This window comes from Pseudorca crassidens, chromosome 13 (genome assembly GCF_039906515.1).
Source record: "Pseudorca crassidens isolate mPseCra1 chromosome 13, mPseCra1.hap1, whole genome shotgun sequence".
NCBI classification, from domain to species: domain Eukaryota; kingdom Metazoa; phylum Chordata; class Mammalia; order Artiodactyla; family Delphinidae; genus Pseudorca; species Pseudorca crassidens.
The window spans coordinates 68208173-68235625 of NC_090308.1; the positions used below are offsets into that span (position 1 = coordinate 68208173).

A 27453-nucleotide genomic window follows, 5' to 3' on the forward strand; every position below is an offset into this window, starting at 1 on the left:
GTCAACAAGACTGCAATCACCCCTTCCTTTTCTCTTCCAGAGTGTTTGATTTGTTCACTGCAGCAGATAAAGTCCTGATCAAAAAACAATAACTATCTTACCCAAACTATAACTGGATTTTTCAAATGTCTACGTAAACTGAATGTAGCATTGGCAAAAGAAAAATTTTGCATCAAAATCAATACTTCCAAAAAGCATATTAATATCTGTTCAAATAATGTGACTTTAAAAAAGAGTATTCATAGATTTCATACCCAGCAAAAGGTTTCAGCTAGACATAAACTGACGTATTTTATAACCTAGTGATAATACCGATTAAACTGTATCCATTCTGTAACAATTAACCTTAACTGTAACTAAGGTAGATTGATGGGGGAGGTTGGATAGCTAAAAACTATCATATCCTTGTCAGCCATAAAAAAGAATGAAATTTTGCCATCTGCAACAGCATGGATGGACTTAGAAGGTATCATGCTTAGTGAAATAAGTCAAACAGAGAAAGACAAGTACTGTATGTTGCCACTTATACGCAGAATCTACAAAATAAAACAAAGTAGTGAATATTAAAAAAAGAAGCAGACTCACAGATATAGAGCAAAAATGAGTGGTTACCATTGGAAAGAGGGGAGGGGGGAAGGGCATGATAAGCGTAGGGGATTAAGAGGTACAAACTACTATGTATAAAATAAATAAACTACAAGGATATATTATACAGCACAGGGAACGTAGACAATATTCTATAATAACTATAAATGAAGTATAATCTATAAAATTTTGAATGACTACGTCGTACACCTGAAACTAATACAACATTGTAAATCAAGTATATCTCAACAAAAACAACAACAACAAAAAGAAACACTGATTAACCAGCAAAAAAGTCAGAAGGTTAAGAAAACTCATCCTGACCCTGACTGAAAGGAGTATGAGACAGTCATAAAGAGTGTTAAGACCAGAATGTGAACTTTCTAATAACACGAGCAACAGAGGGCTTGGAAATGAGATACTGTTTAGAAAAATAAGAGGTCTTCAGCTTCTGCCCCTACTGAGATGAAATCAGAGCTGTTCTGCTAATGCCCCGATGATGATGATGGTAATAAACACTGTCATCATCATCATCATCATCATCTGTTTACTGAGCTCTCACTGTCTGCAAGCACTGTTCTACCTTATTTACCTAGTGGAAACTATCAATGACCCCTTTTTACAAACGTGGGAACTAAGGCACAGAGAGGTCAAGCAACTTGGTCAAGGACACAGATTTCGTAAGTGGCAAAGTCGGGATTAGAACCCACGCAGTCTGGCTGCAGGACCCACACTTATCACTTCATATTTTCCAGCTCTCTGGGGATAGTGCTTGGCTTGTTCATTAGATCTAAAAACACCAGAAATAAAAATCTTTTCTATCAATTTTTACAATTAGAACAAATAATTACATAAAAGTTCTTTGAGTGCCAACAACCTGCCAAACTATATGTTAGACACTTGCTCTGAATGAAGGCAAACAATGCAGCATTGCTTATATATATACACACATACCTGCTTAACTACGGCAACCATGCAACAATCATATTACCGAGGAACAAAGAGAATCAACTACCCAAAATCCATTCCTGCCAACACATCTTCATTAATATCAACATCCAACTTTCCCATTTCTATTTTAGTTCTTGATCCTACAGATGCGATATATACTGAGCAGTTATTAAGGTTGCCTTCTTTATCAACGACCTGGTTCTATCTTTTGTTTTCACCCCATAATATATAAAGAGGTGGCAATAAACAACAAGGTCCTACTGTATAGCACAGGGAACTATATTCAATATCCTATGATACACCATAATAGAAAAGAATACAAAAGAAGAATGTGTGTGTTATGTGTATATACATATATATATATATATATATCTCAATCACTTTGCTGTACAGCAGAAATTAACACAATATTGTAAATCAACTCTACTTTAAAAAAAAATCTTTGTCTAACCAGTGGGTTTTTTAAAAATTAAACTAAATATTTAATTCAAAGCAAAGAATATATATACAAAGAGGCTGAATTCTGTGGGAAAGACCAGCTCTTATGAGATTAACTCACCAAAATGATCTGAAGGAAGAACTCATATTGTCGCACGTTATATAGTGCTTCTTTTAACATATAGGGCTGAAGTTCTTGACTCAAGAGTGGGTTCTCTGCTACTTTCTCGAGGATGGCTGTGTAGCGGTATGCCTGGTCCTGGACCACCTCAAGTTGGGAATCAACATGCTGAGTGGTGGCTGGGATTGCTTCCTGTAGAATAGCTGGCACTGGTTTGAGAGGTATAATAAGAGAGACATGAGGCAATCTAAAAAGGTTCAGAAGAAAAAGGCTAGAAAGTGGTCATATTTAAACATTAGGTTGAGTTAGTTTTTTTCCTCAACCAAATTAACAATAAGGAGGCATATTCAAAAAACAAGAAGACATTACCAGAATAATAAGCAAAAGTTAAAGCAGATCAGCTTTTGCTACTAAAATATAGGAGATGCTAAAGAATAGACAGGCGTTGGTGTCATGTGCTGTATTAACTATGTGCCTCTAGAAAAGCCCCTGTGTCTCTCCTTCTGTGTACCTTCTTTACTACTGGTAAAAAAGAAAATAGAAGTGTACCACTTAAGAAACTCGCTGGGATACTGAAAAATAACAGAATTGTCTAGCAAGACAGGAAACTTTATGAAGACTGGGAATTGACTTTTTAGAACAGTTTTTAAATTGCAAAAAAAACTACCTTATTGTACTAGATCAGTGATCTGGTAAAAAGACACTAACACCTTCTCAGTGGGCCTATGTGTGTACCAAATGCATAAGGAAGTTACTTCTACTGGTAGGTCTTTGAGCAAATATTTCCATGAGTACTTTCAAACTTACAGATAATGAATGCATTAAGTATATAACAGCATAGTAGAGGCTCCTGAGTTTACAGACTTGCAGATATCTCCTCTTGGACCATTTCATTCCATTAACCACATCAACAATGGTTTGCTTTTCAGGGTGATTTTTATTTTTTAAATCACTGAATTTTATTCCCTTTTGGTTATTTGACTTGGAGTAAAGAACACAAAGCCCCACTGACCTGGGGAGGCTGGCCTCCAGAAGGCCCTCTCAATCCTTTTACTGATTCATGCTCCCATACTAGCTTCAGGGTACATAAAATTTAAGGTCTTGCCCCAATAAAATGAAAAATTGCTACACATTATGAACAGTAGCTATACCTAAGGGATGGTCAAAACTGCAAACCTTGAATCTAAGAATGTCAGTGGTGTACTGTGAATTATTCTCCTCTGTTCCCATTAAATTTTAAACTTACCTAACCTATAGAATTAACTTAATGATATACCTACAGTCATCAATGCCTTCTCCTCCCTTTCCACAGTCTCGGTTAAATAAACGAATTCCAGTAACAATCATGGTGAGCTCTTTCAGCTGGCGTTCTCTGTCCTTCTTAGAAAGAGTTAGAAATGTCCCAAGCTCAGCCTGAGGAAAAACACTCTGTAGGGCAGCTAAAACAGACCACAATAAAGACCACAAAATGGTAAGTAAAGATATCAGAACGTAAAAAACAAGTTCCTTTCAGCAGAAAGTTAAGGGGCTTGTCTTTATAGAGTTACTTAGATGATTCTTTAAATGTCTGATACCTGCTTCCAGAATACATGGCAAAATTTAGCATTTATCAAGAAAGCTGAGCTACTGAAAATGATGCCATTGCCTCATGTCTATTTTCATAATTAAGCATCCATCAGTAATTTTTTGGCAATGGGCATTAAAACAAGCTTTCTAATTAGGACCCTGAGTAGAAAAAAAATGATGCTTTAAAATAATTATGGAAGAAAGCCGCGGGAAGATTAGAGATATTGCCTATTCCTTATCTTAAAGTACGAAAGTGGGCAAGTATTTCCTGAGGATAAAACAGTGCCATTTCCCATCATCCATCCTAGGTGACAGACTCAACGCCTTTCATCAGTAGGAAATCTCCTCTCCCAGCAGTCCCCGTTCCCCAATCAGCCTGGTTAATCATACTGCCAATGTTTCTGTAGTGAAACATTGTAATAGGCCCCTAGGTACCTACAGCTCTAAGAAGATTAACAATATTCACTTCCCAAAAGTGCTACTTGAGTTTTAGTGTTGATACACTGTGTAAAAAAAATCTGGGGTAAATTTTAACCTCTTCTTTGTGCTAATTTTTTTTCAGATAAAAGAAGAAATCTTCAATACTTATAATTCAACATATTTTATAAGATACTATGTTCATGTATGTTCATGGATGGAATGGAAATGGTGTATATTTTTTACCTGTTGCCTCTCTGACAATCTTGATGTCTGTTGGGGACCCCAGCCCAGAGCGCAGTAACACGTAGCTGACGATCTTGCGGTAGAGGCTTTCCAGTTCTTCTCGAACACATGCTCGACTATCTGTAATTTCTCTGCTAACAGAGCTTAATCTAGACTCTATGACCCGGTGATGTTCTTCGAGAAATTCCTCTAAAATTGGCAAAGGACAATGTTCCGTATATTGATACTTAGAATTCTTCTCACATAAGAAAATAGGACCAGGGGCTTCCCTGGTGGCGCAGTGGTTAAGAATCCGCCTGCTAATGCAGGGGACACAGGTTTGAACCCTGGTCCAGGAAGATCCCACATACGGCAGAGCAACTAAGCCCGTGCACCACAACTACTGAGCCTGCACTCTAGAGCCCACGAGTCACAACTACTGAGCCCACATGCCACAGCTACTGAAGCCCATGCTCCACAACAAGAGAAGCCACGGCAATGAGAAGCCCACGCACCACAAGGAAGAGCAGCCCCCGCCCGCCGCAACTAGAGAAAGCCTGCATGCAGCAACGAAGACCCAACACAGCCAAAATAATAATAATAAATAAAATTTTTTAAAAAAGAAAATAGGACCAGAGGAAAAAATGGCTTGGTATGGCAATTCTACTGCATGAAAACAAGTATTTTCGTAAGATGTAGTAAGCAAAAATGAACAGTGGCCAGCAAGTAACCTCAAGACAAAAATCTAGTGGGAAAGATTTACTACTGCGATTTAAATGGCATGCTTTATCAAAACACGTAAGCCTTTAAACAGACAATCCAAACGTAATAGCAGATAGGGCTAAAACCTCCTACTTAAGCAGAAAGTACACAAGACAATTTATAATATATATTATAAACACATACAGTATAAATATTGTACTATCTATACTCTCTAGGTAAGTAGGTGTAGTATACCGTATGTAAACACATCTAAAATAAATATCCATATAGGTAGTATAAATATTCCTCTTCAATTATGTGTACTTCTATTTTAGTTCTAGATAAATTTCCTTTGAATATCATTACTGTAATATGATGTTGCATCAAGAATGGTATCCCTCTCCCTTCTTCCTGTAATACAGTGAGGTTTAGGCTTAATCGTGGAAGGAGCCGCAGTTCACCAGCACTATAATTCTTGCAACTAAGTCAATAAGACACCCTATAACAAGGGCAATAATTAACATATCAACCATGCCCAGTTCATAGCTATAATCTTACCACAAAAACAACTCAAACTTTGAAAGTAAGAAAAATCTAAATTACATCATCAATTCCACTATTATTTATTGTTCTAAAATATTATTACTGATCAAAAAAGCAAGATATATGATTTTACACATGTAGCATAACTGAAAGGTTAATTCAGAGAGGGAAAAAAAGACAACAAAAATCACCAAATGGTTAATAATGATTGAATTACAGTGGGGCAGAGGCAATGTAGTCTACAGAGAAATTTCATTTCCTTTTTTCTCTTCTTTCCAGTTTATTTTTATTTTTTATTTTTTTATTTTTTGCAGTACGCAGGCCTCTCACTGTTGTGGCCTCTCCCATTGCGGAGCACAGGCTCCGGACGCACAAGCTCAGTGGCCATGGCTCACGGGCCCAGCCGCTCCGCAGTATGTGGGATCTTCCCAGACCGGGGCACGAACCCATGTCCCCTGCATCGGCAGGCAGACTCTCAACCACTGTGCCACCAGGGAAGCCCTCCAGTTTATTTTTGATGTATGTAAGAAACTATTTACATAAGGAAATATGTTCTAAGCTTAAATTTCTCATCAGTCACTTCATTTTTGGGTAAGTTACATAATTTAGGTAAGCATTATACGATAATAATATAAACCAGGAAAAATAAAATCAGCAAATTAAAAAATTTTAACTTCAGTGAGCTGGTTGCTTTAATTTATTATGTATTAGTGGTATAATAGTCAAAACACAATAGACTTGGAAACTTTTGACACTCACAAAGGCCATTGGTGTTCTTCTCATTTAGCATCTCCAACATTACTACATTCTTCAAAGTTGGAAAAAATTTCAAAAGATAAACGAAAAAGTTAAATTGTTCTTGGTCAACCAAATGAAGCCCTTGAGAAATGGAATATTGCCTGCCATCTCAGTAAACAAAGGATGTCACAGTCATCAGCACTTGCAGCCCCCCAGTGTGAGCTGGTGAGCCCTGAGGGAACTCTGGAAGGAAAGAATACCTGCCATCTAGCAGCCATCAGACTGCAGCCACTCCCCACGGTGAGCCCTGAGGAAATTCAGGATGTGAAAACACAGGATACTGGCTCCAGACAGCTGAGGTCCATATCAGTGAGCCCAGACTCTTGCATCTTCTCATACAAAGAAAAGCCCTAATTTCCTTAATTTGGGATATCAGTTCCCTTTAATTAACAATACTCTTTTGACATTAGACTATCTGCCCTTTGTTGCAAAACTTCTATATAACCTGACTCCCCCCCACCTTCCCTCCTCAGAGCAGTTCTCTCAGGGTTACTTGAGATGCTGTCTCCCCCCGGCTTGAAGTCCTAAAATTTCCCGCTGAATAAAACATAACAATCAGCTTTTAGGTTGTGAACATTTTTTAAGTCAACACCCTTATTACCTGAAATACAATATGAATCTTATTTAAAAGGGTATCAAAATCGGTAGATATATGTTACCTCGACTTGTATAATTCATATCAAAATAGACTTGCATCTTAATGGTGTCCAGGGAAGGATTTTTACTGTCCAATAGCCGAGTCACACAAAGCTAAAAAAGAAAATCACATACATGCTTCCAGTTATATTTTCTGAAAAAATCAGAAGTGTTTTCCAAAGTTATTCTCAAAATCAAAGAGCAACATCAAAGCCATTATTTCTGGTATTTATCTACCAATGACCATTTTTATTATGTTTTTTGTCATTGAGGACTTTACGCTTTATAGTTTACTTAACCAACAACATTTATTAAGTAATAAGCTACTCCCCCTGAGTTAACCAATATTACCATACCCAAGTGACTAACAGTCTAGTTGGAGGCAAGGAACTTGACCTTTTGCTTAGTCTCTGCAGCCTGAATGTGGGTGAATGCACCATGATGCTTATGCTCCTGTCTACAGCTCTTCCTGAGTCCCTTTATTACTGTTTTGGTTTTGTTTTTGTTTATTGTTTGTTTGTTTTATTTATTTTTGGCTGTGTTTGGTCTTCGTTGCTGCACGCGGGCTTTCTCTAGTTGTGGCGAGCGGGGGCTACTCTTACTTTTCTGGTGATAAGGCTTCTCGTTGCAGTGGCTTCTCTTGTTGTGGAGCACGGGCTCTAGGCGTGTGGGCTTCAGTAGTTGGGGCACATGAGCTTCAGTAGTTGTGGCACATGGGCTCAGTAGTTGTGGCTCACGGGCTTTAGAGCGCAGGCTCAGTAGTTGTGACGCACGGGCTTAGTTACTCCGCGGCATGTGGGATCTTCCCGGACCAGGGCTCGAACCCATGACCCCTGCATTGGCAGGAGGGTTCTTAACCACTGCGCCGCCAGGGAAGTCCCCTCATTACTGTTTATCTGAGCCTAACACTCTTTTTTGCTGATGATGGAGGTCATGTGCATTTTATAAAACGCTGCTGCGGCTACGCCCCCTGCTCACAGACTTTCTCTGGCTCTACCTTCTGTTTCAAAATTTCTTCCTCTGGTCCATCTTCTCCTGTTTTTCCCCAAACATAGATGGCTCATCCCTTCTCTGCTTTGCCTTTAGAATAGAGGATCACCTGAATTTTTCTTTTCTTCTCTCTTCTGCACCCCCCAAGCCCAGTCTTCCCCCATCTCACCTGTTAGACTTATATTATGTCTGTACCCAGCGGGCACATCAACACCAACCCTCAACCCAACTCCCAGGCCACCAACCCTCCTTTCCTGGGAGGAGGAAGAGGGGAAAGCAGGAGTGAGGACGGAACATTATCTTTAGGGAACCCATGCACCTGGACCCCTCCAGGTGGAGAAGTGGCGTTCCAAGCACAGACTTTACAAATGCACAGACTAGCTCATCAACATGATTTTTAATTGAGAAAAAAGAAAACAATCTTTATCACTTGAATTATTATATAAATTGACAGTTAATGTACCTGTCATATTAAAAGTATATTGAGCACAGGGAACTATATTCAATATCCTGGCATAAACCATAATGGAAAAGAATATAAAAAAGAATGTATATAAGTGTATAACTGAGTCACTTTGCTGTACAGCAGAAATTAACACAACATTGTAAATCAACTATACTTCAATAAAAAAATAAATTTAAAGAAAAAGTATATTGAGCTTGATTCTTTCCAACTTGGTTGAGTTGGAGGGAGAAAAAAAAACCAAAACTCTTCTTGAGCCATGAAAAGGAGAAAAACATTTTCTGCCCCTCCTTGATTCTCCTCCACGGCTGTCCAATCAAATTTCTGAATAACCATCAGTCATTTCCCCTATCGCTAAAAACAGGCCTTATACCACATTCTCAGATTCAGCACAGAAAGACCCAGCTCTCAGCTGCCTTAGAGAATCATGGAGTCTCTTCTGCACAGTTATTGTAATGACATATTCCCCAGCTCCAAGCTTCCAAAGCTCTTCCTGACCCTCCAGCATCTGCAGACAGACCTGCACTCCACTATGTGAACTGCTGGCTGTGCGAGAAGATAGAGATGATGAAAATTTTCTCTCCCATTTGTCTGAGCTCAGAAAATATCACGTACAAGTCTGGGAAAGCTTGTTTCAAGTCTTTTGTGTGAAGGAGGGAATTAAAATCATTAAGCCCAGGAAGAAAAAGATAAATGTTGAAATTTTAGGAAATACATTGAGGAATATCTAGAAAATAAATATTTAAGCATCTAAACCCAGTGAGTCAAACTTAAAACATATGAAAAAATTAACAATGTCTAAAGTTCCTGCCCTCTTTAGTTCTTAAAATTGCTTTTCAGGCACACCTACTTGATTCTAACGATGAATTCTTTGCTCTGGGTTCAATTTTTCCCTTCGAATTGAAAAACACAAATTACATTGAATCAATAATTATATGAATCTTAATTTAGTACTATAATTTTACAGTATATGACAAGTCAGTTAATAATGTTCTCAATGTAACATTAGATTAATAACAAGATGTCTCTGAAATACTGTGGCAGACACTGCTACCTGCCAGTATCCATACCCCTCCTTCCTTACTAACAAAGCCCCAGTTTGGATTAAGGCAAAGACTTGGTCAGCTAAAAAAGGAAAGAAAAAACAAATCAATATCCCAGGCTCACTTGCAGTATCATTCTAGTCAATAAATGCAAACAGACGGGAGGGATTCTGGGAAAGCCTGTTATTTTCCGAAAAGAAAGTGACAGACCCAACTGCACACACATTTTGACCTTTGTCCTCTTACCTTATGCCTGCCTAGAGGTGGGAGAGCTATCTTGTGACCCTGGGGTGAAAACACATGCATGATGGTGACCCAGGAAGTCAGGAAAAATAGCCTATGTACCTCTAGACTTCGTTTTATGAGAAAAAATAAAACTCTCATTTGTCTGCACCACGATTTGGTGGGGTTTTCTTTCACGGAGCTGAAGGCAATATTGACCAACACAAATACTACATTTAGAATTGCAAGTAATAATTCAAAATTTGAGAACTGCTGGATAATCACCTTTACAAGTTTCTGCACATCACCTTTCACGAGAGTTCTATCCGTGTTAAAGCCACTACTTGGGTCCAGGACAACAGCTTTCACCTGAGAGTAGGAAAGAGTCCATTCAATTTATTTCATGTTACTACAAAATTAGTTTAACAATTTTCCATTTTTTAGATAACTTCCTCTTGACTACCCAGCAGTTGATTATTCAGCTGATTTTCTTATAACCATTAGAGGCTGAAGAAAGGGAGCAATAAGCATCAAATCTGAACATGGTGTTAGAAAAAGGACATGGAGAAACAGGTTGAAAGCAATGGCTAGATTTTACATTGGGAAACTGAATATATTTATCGTATTTTTTATTGTGTATTGTTAAAACAAAAGCAAGAGTAGAGAGACTGAGGCAGGAGACAGATGGGCTCCAGGCTAAGCATTTACCTCTAGCCTCCTGCTTACATTTCATAGGGCAGCAAAAAGTGGGCTTCAGGCCAGGCACTTACAGCTAGTCTCCTGTTTGCATTTCCTGAGACAGGAGTTAGATGGGCTCCAGGTTAGACATTTAAAATCAGTCTCCTATTTACTCTCCGAAATGGAAGCTACCACAGGGACAGGGTAAATAGCCAAGTTTTGTCTCTTGGGGATGCCTTAAGATAACAGTAATGGTGAGAACAAAGAGGGGCACAAACTTGTTTGAGTAAAGGATCAAGGGATCTCTGCTTCCCTCCCACCCCACCCTTGGGGCAAGGGAGTCACTAGGCGTGCGCAGAAAGTCTCCTTGGGGGGTCAAAAGTCAGGGGACAGGGCTTCCCTGGTGGTGCAGTGGTTGAGAGTTCGCCTGCCGATGCAGGGGATGAGGGTTCGTGCCCCGGTCTGGGAAGATCCCACATGCCGTGGAGCAGCTGGGCCCGTGAGCCATGGCCGCTGGGCCTGCGCGTCCGGAGCCTGTGCTCCGCAATGGGAGAGGCCACTAGCAGGGAGAGGCCCGCGTACCGAAAAAAAAATAAAATAAAATAAGTCAGGGGACAATGCCAGGCCACAATGAATCTTGCTTCTCCCAGATGCCTTTGCATCGAGATCCATCTTGGCTGAGAGGTGCATGCGCACCTGGGGAGAGGGTCCTGAAACAAATTAGCCAGGGGGTAAAAAGACGATTGCCAGAAGGAAGGCAAAGACCTGGAAGAACTGACCTACATAAATGATTTAACTGCCCGCTTACCGCACTCCTCCTCATTAAGGAGGACGCCCACACCCTTTCTCTCCAGATGTGCATCTCTGCCCACCTTCTTTTTTTCTTTTTTAATAAATTTATTTAGTTATTTGTTTATTTTTGGCTGCATTGGGTCTTTGTTGCTGTGCACAGGCTTTTCTGTAGTTGCAGCGAGCGGGGCTACTCTTCATTGTGGTGTGTGGGCTTCTCATTGTGGTGGCTTCTCTTGTTGCAGGGCACAGGCTCTAAGCACACGGGCTCCACTAGTTGCGGCACATGGGCTCAGTAGTTGTGGCACACGGGCTTAGCTGCTCCGCAGCATGTGGGATCTTCTGGGACCAGGACTCAAACCCGTGTCCCCTGCATTGGCAGGCAGATTCTTAACCACTGCGCCACCAGGGAAGTCCCTGCCTAGCTTCTGTCTTAACTAAACAAACTGTTTCTCTGTGTGCTCCCCCACTTGTTGTTGTGCTATGTCTCTAATAATAAACTTTCTACCTGTTTTTACAGTTTTTGCCTCCGTGAGAAATGCGTTTTCCACTGGGGGCAAGAGCGAGGGAAAAATAGCTTCTAGCCTCTAGCCCTTGCTGGTCTGGTGGCTAAGATTCCTGGTTTTCATCCAGGCTACCCAGGTTCAACTCCTGGGCAGGGAATTAAGATCTGGCTTCACGCCATCGCTCACTGCTGCCTCTCCGAGATGAAGGCAATCAGTAATTTTTACAACAGTGAACAAAAATACATCTTAAAAAAACTCCCACATAGGAAAACATTATTGATGTTTCTAAAACTTATCAAGATCTTCTAAATCAGTCTCCTAAATCGAGAACTAACATGCTTTATAGACTTAAAAATATATATTTTTGGCTAACTTGTCCAACGGTCTCAGGATGTTTTCAACGGAATAACAGTTAGGAAAACACCACAGAATTTTAAGAGGAAAATGGGCACCGCTTAAACACATTTTTTAATAAAGCAGTAATTCACAAAAATATTCATTCTTACCATAAAAGCAACCAGAGTTTCAGAAACAGTCTCTCCATGGGCTGCACATTCTTGTCCTATTTCTCGAATGATATTCTTTATAACACTTTCAGCCTGAGTGGGAGGCATTCTGGCTAAATAAAAAGATTTTTTTAATTGCATTTATATACTATTTTTTCCTCTTTAGATTTCACCACTAACATATTTGTAAAGTCATATTATTTATTAACTTATTAGTATTTACGAGTATCTAGGCCCCTCCTGTTTTCATCACTTTGTTTCATATTTATAAAAATGACAGTGAGAGCAACTGGAATGCTTCAAATGATTGAAACATTCCCTCTTTATTTAAATGATGGTGGTTACCAAAAGTACATTTATAGCATGATATTTTTAAATTTAAAAAAAGGTTAAGGGCTTCCTTGGTGGCGCAGTGATTGAGAGTCCGCCTGACGATGCAGGGGATACGGGTTCGTGCCCTGGTCCGGGAGGATCCCACATGCCGCGCAGCGGCTGGGCCCGTGAGCCATGGCCGCTAAGCCTGTGTGTCCGGAGCCTGTGCTCCGCCACGGGAGAGGCCACAGCAGTGAGAGGCCCACATACCGCAAAAAAAAAAAAAAGGCTAAACACTATTGGGGGCAGGGTGGAGTAGAATTAATGAGAAACCCCACTCCCATTTGTGTAGGCGGCCGAGTCCAGCTTGAAAGAGGAAATGCTTATTCCACCACATTCACTAAATGACCTTTCATAATTATAATGACTCTTGGAAAACAATTCTTGCTTGGATCGTCTAAATTCTCTTCCTAGCACAACCAAGTTGGCATTTAGACTCTTGATTAAAAACATAAAAGCAAAAAATATTACAGGAGTTATGCATCACGGAAAAAAATGAACTCCTGGTTATTAATTCCATTTACTATAAACCAGGAAAAGGTGGCGGGTTTTAATGGCTATCAGGTTTTCTGATTCGTACCAGTAACTGAGCACAGGGGAAATAAGCATGTAGAGAATAAAAAAGGCAATCCCAGGTAGATAAAGCTAACTTTCAGCGTTATTAGGGTTCAGGTAGGGTCAACAACACGTCATCTTGTCCAACAGAACCGGAGTGCCCGGTTTCCATCGTGACCCGACCCTTTCCTAGCTGAGACCTCGGGCATCTGCTTCACCTCTCTTTGAAGCGGTTTCTCATGTGAAAAACATAGATTCGACTACTACCCTCTCCCCGGAGTTGTCGCGAGGACTGAATTCTATACATTTAGTGGTTAAAATAGTGCGTGGCAGAAGGTAAGCGCTTAAAACAGCAGCTCCTAACGAGCCCGTGCTCAAACGTTAGCCTTGCGCGTGCGCGAGCGCCCTCGGACGCCGGGCCCGGGCCGCTCACGACTCCCCTCAGTACCCGCCCGTGCTTGACTCTGGGAAGCCTAAACCCCCAAGTTCAGGCCGTCGGGGCGGTGCAAGCGGCCCCGAGCAGCGGTGAGCGGGCTCAGGCGTCATCGCATTACGGGTTAGAAGCCTGATCCGCGGACCTGGGTGCCTCCGGCCGGAAGTGACCGCTGTTTCCGTTCAGCGGCGGCGCCCAGAAAGGAGTCCTTACAGTTCAGCCTCAACCAGGCTGGGGATGCTCCAGCGGCCCAGGCTCTGTCCACGGCCCCACGCTCGCTTCCTCGCGGGGTACACCTCGGGCTCAAGGGCGCGGAGCCTCGAATGGGCTGACCTTGGCCGGAATGGAGAGCTGGAGCCGCGTCTACCCGATTCTTCCCCGGGGTCTTTGCGGGCGCCTTCTGGGCAGCTGGGCTCTCTAGGACGCAGCGTTATAACCATGGAAACCGAACGCTAGGGCCCGAAGGGGGCAGGACCAGGATGTGGGTAGGGCCAAGGTGGGGAGGCGTGGGTGAGTCCAAGCTTGAGAGTCTTTCCCGGGAGGATGGACGAGAATAACTTTATAAAACAAAGACAAACAAATACAGAGATACCCAGGGACTTCCCTGTGGTGCAATGGTTAAGAATCCGCCTTCCAACGCAGGGGACACGGGTTCGATCCCTGGTCGGGGAAGATCCCACATGCCACGGAGCAACTAAGCCTGTGTGCCACAACTACTGAGCCTGCACTCTAGAGCCCATGTGCCACAACTACTGAGCCCGTGAGGCACAACTACTGAAGCCCGTGTGCGCCTAGAGCCCATGCTCCGCAACAAGAGAAGCCACCGCAATGAGAAGCCCACGCACAGCAATGAAGAGTAGCCCCCGCTCACCGAAACTAGGGAAAGCCCGTGCGCAGCAATGAAGACCCAACACAGCCAAAAAAAAAAAAAAAACTACAGAGAGACCCAAATCCCAGGCAGAAGAAGGCAGGTTCACTACACCTCAGTGGGTTAAGGGTGTCAAACACAAGATCTCTTAAACAAGAGTATTAATTAACTTGGTAGCATGGAAACCTATGCAGCCTTTTAAAAAAGGGGATACAGTGGGGGAGGCGAGCAGATGCCAGTTCCTAGAGATGGGAAAACGGAAGGGTTGTATTCTTGAGAAATGCAGTGCATATAAAAGTATTGTTGCTGGAAATAATCAATAAACAATCCATAACAGGAACAGAAAAGAGTTTTAACTGAGGCCTACAGCCCTGGACACAGCCTTTCAGATAACTCTGAGGAATTGCTCCTGAAAAGCATGGTTTTCAACAGTTTTATATTTTGTCAGAACAAAGAATATCAAACAAGTCAGGGATGCATTCCTTCAAGGTTTCAAAAAAACAGATTAGCATGTACACAGCCAGTCAGTATGGCCTTGGCACCAGGAAGGAAGTCTTATCATTGAAGGAGTACCAGCATTGGCTGCCAGGGAAGGAGCTCTAATTTTAACACAGGGTCAATGCACTTTTCTTTAATGATTAAAGCAGAGGTACAGTGTATGTTTGATAGGCCACAAACCGGCTGTTTTAGTTAGCATAAAATTCAAGTTAAATTACGTATAAGCCAGGATGACTTTCCCCATACCTCAATATGTGAACATTTCTTCCATTAGTATCTAGTTTTTAAAAAAACAAAAGAAGGATCACAGTTTAATTTCATGTCCTCTTGTTCAAAGGAAGTCAGTAATAGGATAGCCCAAGATGCCAGAAGAGAAAACTGCACGTTCTAGAAGCACATACAACACATCGGAGTCTGGAGATGGAATAATGAGGTTTTGTCCTTTAACGGTAATGTTCGTTAGGTCCACCTACTGACATGAAAGTACGAAACAGCATTAAAATGATATTAGAAGCAGAGCATCAAACAATAAAGTTTTATTTTTAAAAAGGCTACTGCCAGTAATTTTTCTCAAATTGCAAGCAAATATACCAAATAAACTTTACTTAAGGACATTCACAAATTATTAGGAAATGAATCAACACAAAAAATACCCAAGTCATACTATAAAAGGATTATTTATCTTCCCCTTCTAGAAAATTTTTGTAGTATGTGGATGAAGCTTGTGCAAAAATAGATTTTTAGAGTAGCAAGATACATAATAGCAAAACACTGGAAATACAAACACCTGAGATTTAAGGAATGTTGATAAAGTAAAACATTAGGCAGGCATTTAAAATGTGAGTAAAAACCTGGTGTTTGTCTTATATTTTTAAAAAGCCAAATGCAAAATATATATACAGTATGACCTCAGCTATATTCATATACATAATATATAAAAAGTGTGTAAGTCAATTTACCAATATCCTTAGCCGTGTGTGGATCTAAGTTATTTATTTTATTTATTACTTTATTACTTATCTGAGTATGGGTTAGTTATTTTTATTCCTTTATACTTTTCTGAATTTCTAGATTTTCTATAATGAGTATATAGTCTTATGATCTATAAAACAAAATAGAGAAAAAAATGAGAGGACTAGCTATTCATAGAAACTGAGCCCAATTTGGAAACTGTAACTACATAAAGTAACACAACAAAAAAGAAAGTGATATAGCAAAATTTTAACAGCGGTTATATCTAGGCAATGAGAGCATGGCTGTTTTCTTCTTTATACTTTAAGATATCTACCAAAATGTGTTTCATGAGCATATATTATGTTAGAATATTAAATATTTTGGGGGACTCCCCTGGCGGTCCAGTGGTTAGGACTCTGTGCTTCCACTGCAGGGGGCACAGGTTCAATCCCTGGTTGGGGAGCTAAGATCCTGCAGGCTGTGTGGCGTGGCCAAAAAAAACAAACAAGAAAAAAGAACATTAAATATTTTTTAAGCTGGTAAGAATAATTCCATCATGTTAGGTATAATTTTAAACTAATGGGCAAATCCTGGCACAAATACTTCCTGCGTGTGTCTGATACTGCTAGTTGCCTACCTAATATACAAGTTCTTCTCCCTTACCAACACTGATTGTGTTGTAAATGACAATGTTCTATTCTGAAAGAAAAAAAAAAGATAACAGCCCCCGCTTTCAGCTAGGGGTGACCTGTGACATGGTCCTGGCCAATGAGATGTAAGTGGAATCACTGGATGGAGAGGCAGAGAAAGGCCTTTCATATTTATGTCTATCTCCTTCCCTTTTCTTTGTACTTGAAATGAGAATGTACTGGCCGAAGTTCCAGCAGCCTTATCGTGAACATGAAGATGAGAACCACAGCTTAAGGGTGAGGAAACAAAAATCTAAAAAAGAGCCTGAGTTCCTGGTGATATCTCAGAGCAGCCATATCAGTCTTCTTGACTGCCTACCTCCAGACTTCCCATAACATCAGAGAAAATAAACCTCTCATTATTTAGGTTTTCTACTACATTCAGCCAAACTCAATCCCTAACTGCTACCTACAATAGGTGTGACTTTGGAAGTATTATTTAGCCTTTTGTGCTACATTGAATAATTGGCCCTAATTCTTCACTCCTCCTTGCACGCACACCCTTGTTATGGACTTATGTGGAGTATCCTTCCTTGCCCTTTGAGTTTAGCTATATGACTTGCTTTGGCCAATGGGATGTATGGAAGTGACAGTGTATCAAGTTCAGAGTCAAGGCCTTAAGAGACCCCACATTTCTCCTTTCCCTCTTGAGCTTGTGTCACTGTCATGAGAAGAACATACCCTGGCTAGCTCTTGGGTCCCAGGAGAAGAATGAGAGACATATGGAGCAGAATTGCCTGAACCAGTCTTTCAATGAGATGCAGAGCTGTCCAGATGGGCCCAACCTAGATCAGCCCAACTCCAGCCAACCTACAGATGTGTGAGAACAAATAAGCATTGTTTTAAACCACTGAGTTTTGGGGTAGCTTATTATACAATATTACTGTGATAATAGTTCATCTATAAACCTCTCAATGGTCCAAATTTCTCATTTATGAAACAAAGATAATAATAGCATCTACCTCATAGATTTGTTAGAATAAAATGAGGGAATCCTTATGAAGCACTTAGCATAGTGTCTGGCATAGCTTAAGGGATCAATACATTTAGATATGATTATTACCTTTAACACTATTGTTGACAAAATCAATATGAAAATGTATTTCACACTCCCATGACTTATTGGACTTCCAGTCTTTGTAGAACAAGTTTTTTCTAGTTTTAACATGGCAGCAATTTAAAAAGAAACATGGAGGAACTAGAGAGCCTCCAAAAAATGATAAGAAGAATCTTGTCAGAAAGAAATGGAAGGAGTTGGATATATTTACCTTAAGAAAAACATGGCCTGAGAACTAGTCTCAGTTTTGTTAGAAGAGAAAGAGGACTTTATGTTGTTTCAGAACACCAGAGTACAAATCTACAGACAGTAGTGGATCTAACTTAACATAAAACAAACAGAGTTGACCAGTTGTGATGGAAGTCATAGGAGAGAAAGTGAGCTCCATTTTACTGAATGCTTTTAACTCAAAGATAAATAGGATTATCTTCACGAAATGGCATAGACTTAATTCCTATGATTAAGTGACTTTAAGATGTCAGGGATCAGGGACTATCACACTTTTAAACAGGGGAATATATATGTGAGTGTGTGTGTGTGTGTGTGTGTATTTCCCTAAAGTCTTAAGAGCAAATGAGTTGAGCATTTTACCATGTTTACTAATTTTTGTTGAATGGTGGACGGTGTAAATGTTATCCTTGTTGACTGCCTGAATTTTGTTGTCTCCCTTCAAGGAGTGTTGAGCTTTGGGTTTTTTTAGGCAGCTAAGTTATTTCTGGATCATTTTGATTCCTTTGAAAACTGTGTTTCAGCTGTACTAGGAAGAGACTAGAGTAGCCTTCACTCCAGAGGCAATTTTGCCCCACTACTAAGTAATGACTGCTCAGAGGTTTTCACTGAGGACTTCCCATTCTGACTGGTCAGAGCTCAAATGTCTGCCCATCCTCTGTGATTTCTGGGAATCATTTAGCTTGCAACTCCCTGGTTATTCTTTGATGGGCTGTGTGGATTTTCAGTCGATGTATGCACAGCCAAACATTTAGCAAAGACTCAGATTTATGGAGCTGTGCTTTTTTTTAAAAAAAACAAACAAACAAACAAAAAAAACTCTGCCCTTCAAATTCAGCTCCCTCAGCCTCTGAGAATGCTGGTCTCTGTCTCCTCAACTCAGCTAATCTCTAGTCTCTGTTTGGGTTTATTTTCCAAGTATTCTGGAAATTGCCTCCACAAAGAAAGTTAGGGAGGCATTCAACCTCATATGCTCCCTTTTTCTCAGGCATCATAGTCCTGTGCTGTCTGTCTTCCAATGTCTGAAAACAGTTGCTTTATATATTTTGTCCAGTTTTCTGGTTGTTTGTGGCAGGAAGTTCAGTTCAGTCCTTGTTATTCCATCATGGTCAGAAGTGGAACTGTGGATAATCTTGGAGAGATGATAATAGGAAACAGTCACCTAGGAGAGCAGAAAATTATGCTTAATAGAAATTTTCAGTTCATTGCTGAGAAGAATGGATATTCATCTGAAGGTTACGATCATGAATATAAAGTGAAAGCAATCTGCCAAGTTGAGTGACTTTCTTCAGACATTGCTGAGTAGCTCGGGGGCCGCCTGGGAAAAATAGATAGTTTTCCTAGTCCAGAATTGGAGTGTTGCCAGAATAGCTGTTACAATGATAGATCAGGACTTTTAAACCAGCCTCGATCAACAAAAGCAATTTAGCAGTTCTTTAGATATTGCAAAGACCTTACTAAGAAAGTTTCCATTTACTAAAAGAGATATATAATGAACATTTGCAAGAGTTTACCAAGTTATTTCACAGATAATAACAAATGAGTGGTTCCTTACAACAGCATCACAAGAGCGTGAACTATCGTTCATTGCATTCTACAAATTCAAGATTCAGAGAGCAAAAAAGACCAGCCTAAGATTACACAGCTACTAAGTCACAGGGCCATCTTAGTTCTACTGCTCAAATCAGTATTTCAAATTTGAAGGGAACTCTTTTAAGATTCTAAGAAAAGTTCTAGACTCCTTCCCCCAGAAAAATGCATCAGGCCCCTAATTTTACATGTAATTTCAGAGAATTCAGATTCTCTGAAACTCATGCAAGTGTCCGTAGATTAACATTCTCGAATGCACCTGGACAGTGGTTATGTGGATGTTCACTTTATAATTATGTATTCAATAGTGCATATGTTATATTAACGTTTTCTGTATATGCTTTATTTCATAATAAAAAGAAAAGGCACAATAACGTAGAACTTCTCTACTTTGAGTTATGCTTTTTGGCTATAGATCATTAAAATGGAGCTGCATCCTGGTTTCCAAAAAATCCTCAAAAGTTAAAAAAAATCCAGATCTTGTGCTTTTCACTGTACCTCATTCTTCTTCTCCATTATTATCCATATGCTATGCAATGATTGGCTACTTTAAAAAAAAAAAAACACAGCCATTGTGTTAGTCTACGTAATATATGTGGTATACCGATTTTGAAATGGAGGAAGTCATAGTCTTAGAATTAGCTGACAATTTCCTTTCCAGTTTAACTTTCCTTCTCCACAAAAATGCTTGCTAACGGAAAGGGAAGCTGAATTTTCAGGGTAATGATGAAAAAGAAACTGTGGCACAAGCAAGACAATGCAAGTCGCTCCTTACTGCAGTTTCCCTTAGAAAAAGCATGAACTATTTTCAGTCTACTTCCCACATCCTTTCAGTCAAGAAGATCACAAGATCTTTTTTTTTTTTTTTTTTTTTTTTTTGCGGTACGCGGGCCTCTCACTGTTGTGGCCCCTCCTCTCCCATTGCGGAGCACAGGCTCCGGACGCGCAGGCCCAGCGACCATGGCTCACAGGCCAAGCCGCTCCGCGGCATGTGGGATCCTCCCGGACCGGGGCACAAACCCGCGTCCCCTGCATCGGCAGGCGACTCCCAACCACTGCGCCATCAGGGAAGCCCACACAAGATCATTTTTTAAAAAATATTTATTTATTTATTCGATTGCATTGGGTCTTAATTGCAGCAGGCAGGCTCCTTAGTTGCGGCAGGTGGGCTCCTTAGTTGCAGCTTGCCGGCTCCTTAGTTGCGGATCACCAGCTCCTTAGTTGTGGCATGCAAACTCTTAGTTGAGGCATGCATGTGGGCTCTAGTTACCAGACCAGGGATCGAACCCGAGCTCCCTGCATTGGGAGCGCAGTCTTATCCACTGCGGCGCCAGGGAAGTCCCACAAGATCATTTCTTAATCAACTTCCTTAGAGAGATTCCTCTTTAGAGGTTAGTTACATGGGCACAGATATGAAGAGGCAGAAAAAAAGCAAATTCTGAGTTTCCTGACACAAAAATAGCAAGGTTCTTAAGTTCATTAGGCTGACCCTTAAAAATCTACTTTTCTTTATGATTGTCAATTACCTTTAAAAATAAGATGAGGGCTTCCCTGGTGGCGCAGTGGTTGAGAGTCCGCCTGCTGATGCAGGGGACACGGGTTCGTGCCCCGGTCCGGGAAGATCCCACATGCCGTGGAGCGGCTGGGCCCATGAGCCATGGCCGCTAAGCCTGCGCGTCCGGAGCCTGTGCTCCGCAACGGGAGAGGCCACAACAGTGAGAGGCCCGCATACCGCAAAAAAAAAAAAAAAAAAAAGATGAATGATGAGGAAAAGCATTAATTATTTTTGTTTCCCACCTTTTTCTCCATCACATGAATCAGCCAGTGGGCAAACAACAAACCGTAAGATCAGATTTTCACAACCCAGATGGGGGGAAACCTGAAACACTTACTGCAGATCCCCAAGCATGGGGTCCTGCTCTTTCATGTGCTACAAAAGAATTGAAATTACAAGAACACAAAACGAAACAATTAAATGAGTGAATTCTATCATAATCAAAATCGAGCCTCTAAAAAAAAGTGAAGGCAATAGGTTCTTTCTTAAAGGTATTTTCTCCCCAAACCAGGTAAATGTCGTATACAGAAAAAAAAAAAATTTCGTACACATAGGATCTAAAGCATAAACACCTTTGCATTACAGCCTCTGTGGCAGTGATTCTCAACGCCGGAGAGTGAGGGATAGCATATCAGAAATACCATGGGAGCCCCCATGGTAAACTCTGGTATCTTATCTACTTACCTACTCTGTATATGCAGATAATGTTACTAGGTAGCTTTCACCCACCGACTCCCACACCCATCTCCCCAATCCTTACATTAAGAACCAAGTCTTCATTATTGCCTCTTGAATTACTTCAATTCTCTCCATTCCCACTTCTCCTGAATTTATTAAAGCAACTACTTTTTGTGGGGTCTGGGCCTGGATCACTACAGCAGCCAACTAAATGAGCTCCCTGCCTCCAGTCTCGTCTCCCTCCGAATCCTTGCCTACACTAAAATGGTACTTCAAAAATGAAAATCTGATCAAGTCATTCCCCTGCCTAAAACCTTATGAAGGCTTCTCAGTGGCCTTGGGGTAAAGTCCAAACTCCTTGGCACGGCATACAAGGTGATCATGATCTGATCTCAGCTCAGCCATCCAACCTCAGCTCTCACAACTACCTCCCCTCCCCCAAGACCACACTCTTTCTACTCTCTGGCCATGTTGCATTACTTGCTGGCCTCCAGATCTTTGCACAGAGGTTACTTCCTCTATCTGAATGTCCCTTTTCCCTCTTCACCTGGTTAATTCCTCCATGTTTTCAGAAGCCATGTCTCCTATGAAACTTTCTCTGACCTGTCAATATTGGGTTTAGAGTCCTAAACCTTCACCTCCATCTGATTCCAAAACATTTCCACCATCCCAAGAGGAATGTCCATAGCCCATCCCCCCAGTACATACACCTGACAGAGCTCTCAGTACTCTTGGGGAATCTATTTTCTTGTCTGTCTCCCCGACTAGACAACAAGCTCCTTGAAGGCAGGGAACATATTTTGTGGAATCCCCAGCATCCCTAAGAACAGAGCGTGGGATGTAATAGTCACACCAGACGATCTGGGTTAGGGAGGTGAGTTTAGGAGTGCGCAAGTGAAAAAAAGAGAAATTTTAGATGGCTTTAATGTCTTTATTGAAAAGTTAGCGTGATTTTGGAAGGAATTACAATTTTGGAAGGAAAAGAGGAGGCATTTAAATGAGAGGTCTTCAGATCTTCCTCTGACATAACTTTTGATTCTCATGCTTTAGGATGTCTTACCTACCTCCAAGTACCCCTTTAAACATCCCTAGGAAGAGAGGATGCTTAGTCTTCTCTCCTTCCATCCATGCCTCAAACTAGAGTCGGCAGTTTCCAATGGTGCCTGGGCGTCAGAAGGTGGGCGCTGACTGAGTAACAGATCCCTAGACTTACAGGAAGAGCAGGTGTTGGAGGTGGGCATGAGGCCTGGGGATTGGGCTCCAGACTGAATTTCATCTTTGTGCTTCGTCTCCCTCTGAAGGGCACTATAGCATGGCTCCCAAGGACAAACTTTAATTTGGTACAGTCTAAACCCTTATTAAAGAAATATTTTCAGGCTCACAGACATAGAAAACAAACTTATGGTTACCAAAGAGGAAAGGGGGGGGAGGGATAAATAAGGAGTTTGGGATTAGCAGATACACACTACTATATATAAAACAGATAAACAATAAAGACCTACTGTACAGCTCAGGGAACTATATTCAATATCTTGTAATAACCTATAATGGAAAAGAATCTGAAAAAGAATATATATACATCTGATTCACTTTGCTGTACACCTGAAACTAACACGAGATTGTAAATCAACTATACTACACTTTTTAAAAAAGAAATAATTTTATTTTCTCAATTATCAAGGAACTCACCTTGCTCTGTAGTCCATAAGTCCTCATTTTTTTGAGGAGGAATTTTTTTGACCCTTTCCAGCTTTGCTGAAATTGTAAAAGAGCTGCATTCCACTTTTAGCAGCTATTTTCTTGTGGCCAGATAATGGCCCCAAATTCCATCAGATTATTTGAAGACAGTTGTCCCTCCAATGGGGAGGGCTGGACTGCCAATCCCTCCTGGCATACTGCAAGTATATTCCGTAACATCTTACAGAAAAACCCGAACAAACTTTGGCCAACCCAATAGAGAGCTAGTAACAGGTCACCTGAATTTCTCACCTGCACTCCAAGCTCATTATCTCTAACACTGATCTTCTCTCCAAGCCCATCCCACTCTTGGCATTCTTTGTTGGGATGAGTTGTCACCGATTTAATAACAGGCCCAATGATTAAAGCAGCCAGGAACCTGCTTCGGGTAATCTTCCTTCTCTCCCTCCGTCACCCTTCACACGCAGTCTTGTCACTAGGCCAGCCCCTTCTACCTTCTTAGCCTGTCTGATGTCCATTCCCTTCCCTAATTACTTCCCTAGTTACTGTGTTTGGAGGTCTCCTAAATGTTTCATCTGCTTCTAGTCTGCCCCCCTCCCAAATGCAAGGCTGATCAAGTAATTCCCTATGTACGGCTCTTTGAAGATTTCCCACTACCTAGAAGAGAAAATTCAGTCCCCCTAGAATGGGATGTAAGTTCCTCCTTGATCTGGCCTCATCTCTAGACCTGTACTGTCCAATCTGGTAGCCACCAACCACATGCATCTGTTTAAATTTAATGTGGTTAAAAATTACATGAAATTTAAAATTTAATTCTTCAGTTGCGCTAGCAACAGGTGGTTAGTGGCTACCATATTTGACAGTGAAGATATAGAACTGTTCCATCATTGCAGAAAGTTCTATTGGGCACTCATGCCTGCTGTACCTCAACTCGAACTTCCAAATGACTCTCACCCTTGAGCATTCTGTGCTTTGGCTAAAGCAACTTCCTTTAATTAGAATACTTGCCCTACCCAACTGTGACTTTCAAGACACAGTTCAAATGTCATCCTATTCAGTGAAGTCATTCCTAACCAAATCTCCCACCTACACATGGTTGGTCACTTCCCTCTTTGGGCCTCCATTGCACTTTATGCAGACCTCTACCCTACAGCCCCCAACACTCCTTGTCACATATTGGTGTTCATGTCTGTTTCCCGTGACTACAGTGTGAGCTTGCGGGGTGAGGCAGGGGCCTACCAATCTTATTCATCTTTGTGTTCCAGGCTCCTAGACCAATGCCTGACATATAACACACACTCAGTAACAATTATTGTGAATGAATACATATTACAAATAAATATTCTTAAGGTCAAGAGTCTATCAGTCTTCATAAACAGCTAACACTCCAATTTAAATCCTTCACTGACAGGTAAAAACCTTGAAGAAGAAATGTATTGTCATTCAGGTCATCAAAATACATCAAAAGGATATCCTCTCCTAAATCACAGTCTCATGCTAGAGCTGCGTTCCATTTAAAATTAAGCCATGAGCAGTATGACAGTTTCAGTGGGTAACTGAAGTGGTTTGACAGGTGCACCAAGATGAGCCCGATTGCACAAGGAAGCAACTCTGACTTCAACAATTATTAGATACACACCCACAATACTAAAAGCATGAAAATTTGGCTGGCATTTAAATATTTATTAAGTGCCTAGTATAAAAATAGTTTATCAGGACACAAAAAAACACAACCCAACAGAAAAATGGGCAGAAGACCTAAAGAGACATTTCTCCAAAGAAGATATACAGATGGCCATTAGGCACATGAAAAGATGCTCAGCATCGCTGATTATTAGAGAAATGCAAGTCAAAAATACAATGAAGGGACTTCCCTGGTGGTGCAGTGGTTAAGAATCTGCCTGCCAATGCAGGGGACACGGGTTCAAGCCCTAGTCTGGGAAGATCCCACATGCCGCGGAGCAACTAAGCCCACGTGCCACAACTACTGAGCCTGTGCTCTAGAGCCTGCAAGCCACAACTACTGAGCCCGTGTGCCACAACTACTGAGGCCCGTGTGCCTAGAGCCCGTGCTCCACAACAAGAGAAGCTACCGCAATGAGAAAGCCACAAAACACAATGAAGAGTAGGCTCCGCTCGTCGCAACTAGAGAAAGCCCACACGCAGCAATGAAGACCCAATGCAGCCAAAAATAAATAAATAAATTTATATTAAAAAAAAGAAGTCTACGAATAACAAATGCTGGAGAGGGTGTGGAGAAAAGGGAAACCTCCTACACTGTTCGTGGGGATGTAAATTGGTACAGCCACTATGGAGAACAGTATGGAGGTTCCTCAAAAAACTAAAAATAGAGCTACCATATGATCCTGCAATCCCACTCCTGGGCATATATTCAGACAAAACTATAATTCGAAAAGAACCCATGTTCATAGCAGCACTATTTACAATAGCCAAGACATGGAAACAATCTAAACGTCTACTGACAGATGAATGGATAAAGAAGATGTGGTATACACACACACACACGCACATATATATACACACACACACACACACACACACACACACACACACACAAAATGGAATATTACTCAGCCATAAAAAAGAATGAAATAATGCCATTTGCAGTAACATGGATGGACCTAGAGATTATCATACTAAGCGAAGTAAGAAAAAGACAAATACCATATAATATCTCCTATATGTGGAATCTAAAATATGACACAAATGAACATATCTACAAAACAGAAACAGACTCACAGACATAGAAAACAGACTTGTGGTTGCCAAGGGGTAGGGTAGGGAAGGAGTGGGAGTTTGGGATTAGTAGATGCAAACTATTATATACAGGATGGATAAACAACAAGGTCCTACTGTATAACACAGGGAACTATATTCAATATCCTGTGATAAACCATAATGGAAAAGAATATGAAAAAGAATATATATATGTATAACCAAATCACTGTACAGCAGAAATTAACACAACATTGTAAATCAACTATACTTCAATAAAATTATTTTTAAAAATAGTTTATTGGGACACTTCCCATTATAAAAGTAACATTATCTTTATGGAAACCTGGGGGGGATAAAACTCCATCACCTATAGTTTCATTAACAAAGACTGACATTGTTAACATATTTGTGTAATTATTTATTCTGTATTTATCCATGTATGTATGTTTTACATTCTTATCATACCTTATATTATTCTTTTTTTTAAACATCTTTATTGGAGTATGATTGCTTTAAAATTAGTGTTAGTTTCTGCTGTATAACAAAGTGAATCAGCTGTACATATACATATATCCCCTTATCTCCTCCCTCTTGCATCTCCCTCCCACCCTCCCTAACCCATCCCTCTAGGTGGTCACAAAGCACCGAGTTGATCTCCCTGTGCTATGCAGCTGCTTCCCACTAGCTATCTATTTTACATTTGGTAGTGTATATATCTCCACGCCACCCTCTCAATTCGTCCCAGCTTATGCTTCCCCCTCCCCGTGTCCTCACATCCATTCTCTACGTCTGCGTCTTTATTCTTGTCCTGCCCCTAGGTTCTTCAGAACCATTTTTAAAATCAAATCTTCTTAAATAAATGGGCCAATGTTTAGGTTGTCTATTCTATTCCATTGGTCTATTGGGTGATCCCTAAACCAATACCACACTGTTTTAATTGAAATATTTGTATGATAAGGCTATGCGTCTGATAGGCATCATCCCCCTGCCTGATTCTTCCTCAGGAGTATCTTAGGTTATATAATCAGTTAACGATAGCCCCTGTTTATTGGCCCCTACGTTTTTTACTTCTTCACAATATGCTTGGACTATTAGCTCAAAGCCTGCCAGTGCCAAACTCAAATTCTTACACAGCCAATTGCATTAAACAGAGCCCAAACAAGCATATTCTTTAGCCATTTAGAGCCTGCCTCTCACAAAACTGCAACTAGTATCTGCTAGCCATAGATAAGACAAACATTGTAGCTGTAAAAGACCCCAAACCATTGCTGCCTGTCTTAGCTCAGGCAGCTATAACAAAATACAGGCTGGGTGGCTTAAACAAAAGGCGTTTATTTCTCATATTTCTAGAGGCTGAGAA

At 40.8% G+C, this 27453-nt stretch overlaps 1 protein-coding gene and 1 long non-coding RNA gene across 8 annotated transcripts in view; both read right to left on the reverse strand.

Annotated features, from left to right (window-relative positions):
* Positions 1–14016, reverse strand: part of CFAP206 (cilia and flagella associated protein 206) — a 31548-nt gene extending 17532 nt beyond the window's left edge. Inside the window, exons 1-7 of one of the 7 annotated variants that reach the window (XM_067702626.1) lie at positions 13873–14016; positions 12180–12288; positions 9986–10069; positions 7006–7096; positions 4325–4513; positions 3376–3534; positions 2096–2304 (exon numbers count right to left, since the gene is read on the reverse strand). In XM_067702626.1, the coding sequence (XP_067558727.1) occupies positions 2096–2304; positions 3376–3534; positions 4325–4513; positions 7006–7096; positions 9986–10069; positions 12180–12288; positions 13873–13979 (948 nt within the window). In that variant the 5' untranslated portion in view covers positions 13980–14016. Of the gene's footprint in view, positions 1–2095; positions 2305–3375; positions 3535–4324; positions 4514–7005; positions 7097–9985; positions 10072–12179; positions 12295–13678; positions 13826–13872 lie in introns of those variants that run through there. The other 6 variants (XM_067702620.1, XM_067702625.1, XM_067702623.1 and 3 more) reach the window with 6 other exon arrangements.
* Positions 14017–15018: 1002 nt separating this feature from the next.
* Positions 15019–26315, reverse strand: LOC137204760 (uncharacterized). The gene is made up of 2 exons (XR_010933815.1): positions 23346–26315; positions 15019–15377 (listed from the first exon to the last, which is right to left on the reverse strand). It is a non-coding gene; the product is annotated as an uncharacterized lncRNA (long non-coding RNA).
* Between the last annotated feature and the right edge of the window lie 1138 nt (positions 26316–27453).